This window comes from Toxotes jaculatrix, chromosome 19 (genome assembly GCF_017976425.1).
Source record: "Toxotes jaculatrix isolate fToxJac2 chromosome 19, fToxJac2.pri, whole genome shotgun sequence".
Taxonomy (NCBI): Eukaryota; Metazoa; Chordata; class Actinopteri; family Toxotidae; genus Toxotes; species Toxotes jaculatrix.
The window spans coordinates 11,642,902-11,650,630 of NC_054412.1; the positions used below are offsets into that span (position 1 = coordinate 11,642,902).

A 7,729-nucleotide genomic window follows, 5' to 3' on the forward strand; every position below is an offset into this window, starting at 1 on the left:
GAAGTGTGCCAACATCAAGACACTTTTCAAATGCCTTTACAACAATGGAAGACAATTGGATTTTTTAAGGAGATTCTCAGACTTATTTATCCTGCCAGCAAACTGAATAAGCTGCCAAGTAAGACCCAGTCGTCTAGCATTTGTTTCCTTCACTCCAAAAATACTCCAGTGTCTCCACTATGAAGGGAACAAGATGTTCCCATCTTTCGCCATTTTAAACTCTCAATACATAATTATATGGATTGTCACCAATTTATCCAAGCCTTCATCTTTTCCCTCTTTCACCCTCTCGGCTGTTTTTTCCTTTTCTTTTTTTTTTACTTGACAGGGCAGCTGGTTGCATTGTATCATCTCAATGTCTCGCTTCGCTGCATGTACAAACCTTTTTTGGCAACTACAAGCTGCCCAGCCAGCCAAGAGAGGCTTTTGTCGACTCCTTCCCAGTCTGTATTAATATTTACCAGGCTAGGAAACAGAGGCAGATGTCAACCATGAGGCAATTTCTTCGTCTTACTCAATGGTGAGCCTTTCACTTGTTCTGGATTAAAGCCTAATCCAAGCATCAGATTTGTGGTGTTAAAACATTTTGTACAGTTGCAAGGGGGGAATCCTTCTCCTCTGGCTCCTGCTCAACTGGAGAATTCCTTGATAGCAACGATGGATGTCCAGTTTCAGTAATACAGTAACAAGAACTAAATCATTTTTGAAAATTAGATATTTTCACTGTGGTCTCATTTGACCCATACACATTTGGAGGATTTCAAATTTAGCTGATTTCTGTCGCATTCTTGCACTGAAATGGAAAATGTCATGTTTTTATACACTGTCAAACAAACAGTGCGACAACCCACACGCTCTGATTCTCATGGACAGAATGTAACAGAAACTCTAATACGTCCTACTCTGTTCATTTTGGTTGACATGATTGCTCAAATTATACAAACTCAAATTAAGAAGGCCAACATTTCAGCATTGTCTACTGCAGCTGTGTACTGCAGCTGTGTGAGACACTGTCAAGAACTGAGCCTTTGGTATAATCCAAGTCTACAGTCTGTTCCACTCTGTTCACTCACTACGCTCAGCAAGAGTCTGAATGTGCTAACCTAATATCATTTAGGAAATATCAAAACATGACACACGTCTTCTAGATGCTACACACCTTATAACACTGGGTGAGTTTAATTTGGTACAAGGCTGCATGAATTAAAAAAAAAAAAAACAAACAAGAAAATGCTTTAAAATCTATCTTTAAATAAAAATTTCAGCACTGGACAGCTCCCACAGAGAAGACAAGAGCAGAGCAGTGATTTCAGGAGGGACAGCTCCATAGTCATGTCTCACACATTTTGTCTGGACAAATAATTCCCATCATTCAACAGTGGACAGCTAGCTACTTACCAAGTTTAAAATGCACCACTGTTAAATTTTATATAGCTGCCCAAAAGATAAGTAAATAGTTCTAAAGATCCAGGCTGAAGTAGGGCAATGGGGTTTAAACGACTGAGTCGACATGGATTTGAAAATGCATCACATAGCACTTTAGAATTCCCTTTTTCTGAGATTCTGAGAAATATAAGCGAATACAAGGGCAGCGAAGTCCTGAAATTTTGCTCAGTTTGTGAGCAGCTAGCTGGAAACTGCCTATTGTATAATATTTTCACTCAGCTATCAAAAATTAAAAGGAAAGAAGAGGATACCGCATCCAATTCTGCTGGGATTTCCCAGCAACAAAGAGCTTCTAAAACTTTCTACATGGATTTCCTCAGGGGGAGGAGATGGATGCAGTTCTTTTTCAGTCAGACGCTAATTTGGGCTTACACTGATTAAGCTGTCCATCGCACCGCCAGGAGACCTCCGTGTATGTGTGATCCACTGCGCGCCTGAGCGTATGTGAGCGGAATCTCTAAAGCTTAAGGAGACACCGTTGGCAGCGCCAGTGATTCACAGGGAGGAAGGACATGAAAGAGCTGTGGAGAGCCAGTGACATGGTGGGATTACAGATGGGAGAGGAATCCTCCCCGTTCTGTCAACAACTAACAAGGAGATAACTGCAAAACAAGCTTGGCGATCCTGTCATCAGCCCGGTCCTCAGGTGCACAGGGGGAACGCAGCTAATTGAATGTAGGATTGAAAATAGAACTGAGTAATGAGACATGATGAGGCAGTGTTTTTGACTCCTGTCAGTACTTCAACTTATTTTCTCATATTAATGAAGGCAAAACATTTCACAAACTGATACTGTGGTATCCTTTTAAGAATGCCCAAGAACGGCTATGATAGCTGCTTTGAAATCCAGTCATGGAAAATGATAATTTATTCCCCATAAGATACCAAAATACATGATACAAAAAGTTCACATGTTGTGGAATTAAAATCTCAAGTGAGCAAAGTCCTAATACACTGTTTGACATATATTCACGCTTTATAATACATTGTAATATGACAACATATGCTACCTATTGTTTTAGCCCTGCGGGTCTTAGGTTGTGAACTCTCACTAAGCTGACAACAACAGCTTCTGACCCTCAACCCCAAACCGGCAGCCAGGCGGACCATGTCCGAAGGGAGACAGTGGCCTGACAATGATCCCTCACCCCCCAGGCTTTGTGCTGTCACAACATACACAACAAACACATGATGTTTCCTTAAGTTCCTTACAAGCAAGTTTCAGTGCTCTAGTTTCTACTTTTACTTAAATTTAGCTTGGTTCATCTCAGGTCAGTTTTTTTTATTACTATACCAGTAAATCTGAAGCCAGTGAAAACTAACGTGGGTGCACATATTGTAACGTGGTTCTACCTATTGTCCCTAAAACAATAGGCACAATCACTGTAGGTAGAAGGAAAGTCCTGCTTAAATACACACTCCTCCAAAGGCTGTTATTTCTTAAAATTAAATAAAAGTATATTTTGAAAACACAGAGGGCAAGTCATGACCTCCTTAAATGCTCACACCTGACATTTGAGCACAGACATGAATGTCGATGGCAGCACAGTCCTGAAAACAAATATTTATAATGTCTTTATACAATATTCAAGGCAGCATAATTATATTGTAAAGTATAAACTATAAGCATTGTAACACATATTATAACTTTTTAAAGAAATATTTTGACATTTTGGGAAATATGCTTATATGCTGTTTGTCAAGTATAAGGCTACAGCCTGCAGCCAGTTAGCTTAGCTTAGCATATAGACTGGAAACAGTGGGAAATGAATAGCCTGGCTCTGTCCAAAGGAAATCCACCTCTAAAGCTCACTAATTTATACCTCACATCCCACCAAAAGTGTAAGAACAACAGTTCAGAGTTTTACAGGAGGTTTTGTGGTGGGGGCTATGGGAACAGTTGCCAGGAAACCAGCAGAGGTTCCAGTTGTCACTGCTCCCCACCAAAAAATATAAAATGTGAATCAATGAATTTTAGAGGTGCTACAAGGGGGATTTTGTTACCTTTGGACAGAGATTCCAGTCTTTGTGCTAAGCTAAGCTAATCGGCTGCTGTCTGTAATGGACAGAATGGACAGGATCGCTTGTGGCCACAAGGTTAATAAGCATGTTGAACTATTCCTGCATCATGGGGTTTACCCCAGTTTGTAAACCAAGGCAAATCATAGATACAAAAGGCCTTTTTTACAGTAGACATTTTAACGTGTAAAAGCAGGAAAAGCACAGCTGTGGCTAAAAACATTAATGGTGGTTCAGTTCCATTTAAGTGTCCCAGTACGCCAAGCCAGTGAGCCAGCACACACAAAATACCAGGACCCTGAAAACTGCACACCTAAATGGAATACACCATGATTAATGTTATTGTTTACTCCTATACTTTTCCTGCTGTGACAAGTGATAATGTCTGCTGTGAAAAAGGTCTATATTAACTTTAATGTACACAAGGTGGTAGAATCAATACACAACATTTACAATGTGGTGGACATGAAGTACATTATGCACACAAGGCTGCTGTGAGACATGAGCAGACATCTAACGTACCAGTTACATGTCATGTGACTCAAATTTCCCAATTTTTTTCCCCCAGCACTGATGTATATCCTGTCCAGTGTCCTCTCAGAAAGCTGTCTTTCACTCGTGCAAATGAGGTTAGGCATCTTGAGATGCTCTCCCTCAGAGGTTTGCTTCAGAGACATATGCATTAATCACAATAACCACTAACACAACCAGTGACTTTGACTAGACACCACTTCACAGCACTCTCCGTGTCTCCTTCCCACTACAGATATGAACACAATAATCAATTGAACCACACTGGAGTAAATAAACTTGAGCCAATACAACTGCAGCCAATCAATATAGCAGCCTTCATGTGTGGCTCAAAGTGAAAACCTGGGAAAAACCTATTTCAACAGGGGATGCATGCACGAAATGCAACTTGAACATAAGAGCGAAGATGTTCTTTTCAAGCACATTGAAAGGAAATGAGGCTTATTTTTAGACTAAATTGTGAGGTGAATCTAGATGACAAGGTGTCTCATTTAAAGCTTGTGGCATTCTTTTTTTTTTTTTTTTTCAAAAAGGTCAGTGAGTTTCAGTTTAGATTTTACTCTTAGTCTCAGCATGTGAGTAATTTAGCCTGTAGCACAAATGTTCTCCTGTATTAGACTACAGCGCAGTCATGACTTAGAAAATCACATTTGCATGATGAGGAGCAGAGGCAGCTGTCAAACACAAATACTATAACACAATCAGTCAGTGGTCGGTGCACAAAAACACCACAAACGTCGCCTGAAAACCTGGAAGACAGGAGGACATTATTTGACCCCTTCCACTGAGTCTCACAGTGTGCTGCTTTACATTTTTTCCGCCGCTGGCAGTCCTCTCAGAGCAGCCGTCATGCGTTACTTTTTTTTTTCCATTAAATGCCAGCCACTGCGTCTGTCTGCACCAAAAACAACTCGCTGCTCAGAAGCGCCGACTGAACCGTCTAAATGGAGGAGATAAGCTGCGCGCACCAGTGTCACATTTTACTACTACTGTAGCCGCTACATGTCACAGATTACGCGCAGAGACGTGCACCTTTAGTATCCCCACCACGCGACGCGTCAATTTGTATGGCCAAAAAGCGGATTTGGGGACCAAACATGATCGAGCGTCGCAGAGGAATCGATGACATCATGTCTGTGGGGGGAAGATGTAGTTTTGTGAGCCGTGAAAACAGATGCTCGTCTGGCCTCTAGTTGCAGAGTTGGAGTATTTGATGCGGGGAGGGAGAGCGGGTGAATCGAGGCGACAGTGTGCACTGTGATGCACTGTGATGTGAGCGGCGCGCCTGACACACACTGAGACACACACACACACACACGCACGCACACACACACACACACACACACAAGCTTTCGGCTACTAGGCTACCTGTCCCTCTTTGAACAAATAGCCCTCTTCCCTCCCCACATAAGCGCAGTGGCGCACTGTGATGAAATAATCACAGCGGTGCATTTTCTTTGCAGCTCTGGCACTTTGGTGTGGACACGCTTAAAATCTAACTAAAAATATAAACTGCCAATGCAAATACGGGCATGTGTGATGCCAAAAAGCCTTGCGGACAGTGTGAGGCGAGCGTAATGGCATCGCCACGGTGCTGATTTTCAACCCGGTCATGTACACAACAACGGGTTATACCAGGTGACAGGCAAGAAGAGGTTAGAAGGCTGAGTGAATGGATCGAGTGAGAGGAGCTGGAAGCGCTGAGCTTTGGGGGGTTTAACTTGATTCTTTTAAAGGCTAAACTTTAAGTTTGTCTTACCTCCACACTTGTCCCATCTGAAAGATGTGTATGACGGTCTGCCAGACCCAGACAGAGAGGCGGCAGCACCTGTCTCTTTGCAGACAGGCTGTAGCTCTACGACTACTCAGCCCCTCCACGGAGCCCAGTCCGCCCCCAGTGTAATCCTGCACAAACCACCTGAAGCTCAGGATCTGGACCAGAACCGAGGGCACCAGCACGAAGAACAGGGTCAGGCCTGACCACAGGAAGTCCTGCTTGTGATAATAGTCGATGGCCAGCCACAAATCGGTCCCCACGTCCCAGAAGAAGACCAGCAGTGCCAGGATGATCCACAGGCAGTCCAGCCAGAGGCGCTCCTCCTGCGGTGGCCGCGCCGCATCTCTCCCCTTCCCCTTCCCCATCCCCCGGAGGTAATGCAGGCAGGCGCTCCGGCATCCCCAGTAGCACGACGAGGTGTTGCAGCAGTGGCAGATGTGGAATGAGCTGCCGTTCCGAGTGTCGTCCTCTCCCGTACCCACCACCTCGTCCAGGTTGTGCAGCTGGGCGAAACCGGTGACGACCCCGCGACCATCGGATTTCGCTGCCATCTTTCCCTCTGATGTTCCCACCTCCTCCGGCTTCCGGGGTTCGTGACGACACTTCCCTGACACCTGTTTTGCACCCCAAATGTTGGAGCCATCTAAAAGCGGGGTGTCAGCGCGTGGCCTTCGCTCACTCTGTCCCCAAACAGCGCACCAGTGGCGCCACGGACGCGGCACATCTTGTCTCGCTTTCCCTCCACTGCAGATCTGTTCTCACCTGGCAACAGTAATCTAATCTACAAGTTCAATCACTTTAATTTGGAACTCGTGCATCCAACTGTGATCGACCAATTTTTACCTGTGCATTAATCTCATTCCCCGCTGTTCAGTTGTTTCCCCTCTCTGCAGCTCTCCTCCAGCTGCAAGCTGTGTGCCATGAGCAGACCGTCCCTTCACTGTCCCACGCCGACGTAATTCACCCCCCACGCCCACCCCTCCCCGTCCCTCTCCAACTCTCCTCTCCTCCCCTCCTCTCTCTCTCTCTCTCTCTCTCTCACACACACACACACACACACACACACACACACACACACACACAGTCTCTGCCTCTCAACGTGGTTGCCATCTAGTGTCTCTTTGAAGCCCCCAAACATGCAGGAGAGGACTGCATGATGTAATGCAACATGTCTCTTCGCCACCAAAGGAAGTCTTTCCTGTTATTTAAACATCTGTGTCAATCACAGTGACACAGTGAGGTGTCACTTTTTGGAGGAGGAATCAGGAACAAAAAAAAGCATTCTGCCACGACTTTTAGCTGTCGTACAAACAGTTTAACGTGCTTTTTAGTATTTTTATCTCCTGGTATGAATGTGAAACATTCCTACACGATGTTACCAGCATCGGTGTGTTAAGTCCATTTGTGAAATTAAAATCTTCTTTTTTATTACTACAGGAATAGTGGTTTCTTTCTACTTACACCAACAAACATTGAAGAGTGTTAGTGTTGGAAGTTCACAAGCATTTGCCATGAAAATAAAGCGAGCTATTGGCAGATTCCACACACCATACCCTCCGGGAAAGGACAGGATTGATCTATAGGTGAATCTATAGCTCTCTGGAATGGTTGCTAAGAGACATGTTCGGTTTTCTCTCCTGCAGCTTTCTTTTTTTCCCCCCAGCAGCAGTTAAGGAAGGAGTTAAGCGTTTGCTGAAAAGTGACGCTCTCCCCACGGGTGGCGTGTGCGAGCAAAGAGCTGGTGAGTCCGCTGCAGGTTCAACAACACTGTGATTAGACTGTGCCCACAGAGCTGCCATGCAGGGTCATATCCAGTGTGAGATTGATTGGATCATGTCCGCTTCATCCGCGCCGCCTGCTCCTGCTCTGATCTGCCTGTCTGGACACCGGATTTGATGGGAGCTGTCCGGTGCTGAAATAGTGCTGAAGCCGCCACGACTCACTCTGTGTGTGTGT

General features: G+C 44.7%; 1 protein-coding gene across 1 annotated transcript in view; it reads right to left on the minus strand.

Moving 5' to 3' along the window:
- Positions 1 to 6,324, minus strand: part of xkr6b (XK, Kell blood group complex subunit-related family, member 6b) — a 43,907-nt gene extending 37,583 nt beyond the window's left edge. Inside the window, exon 1 of the mRNA XM_041064597.1 lies at positions 5,756 to 6,324. Within this exon, the coding sequence (XP_040920531.1) occupies positions 5,756 to 6,324 (569 nt within the window). The remainder of the gene's footprint in view (positions 1 to 5,755) is intronic.
- Positions 6,325 to 7,729: the final 1,405 nt, after the last annotated feature.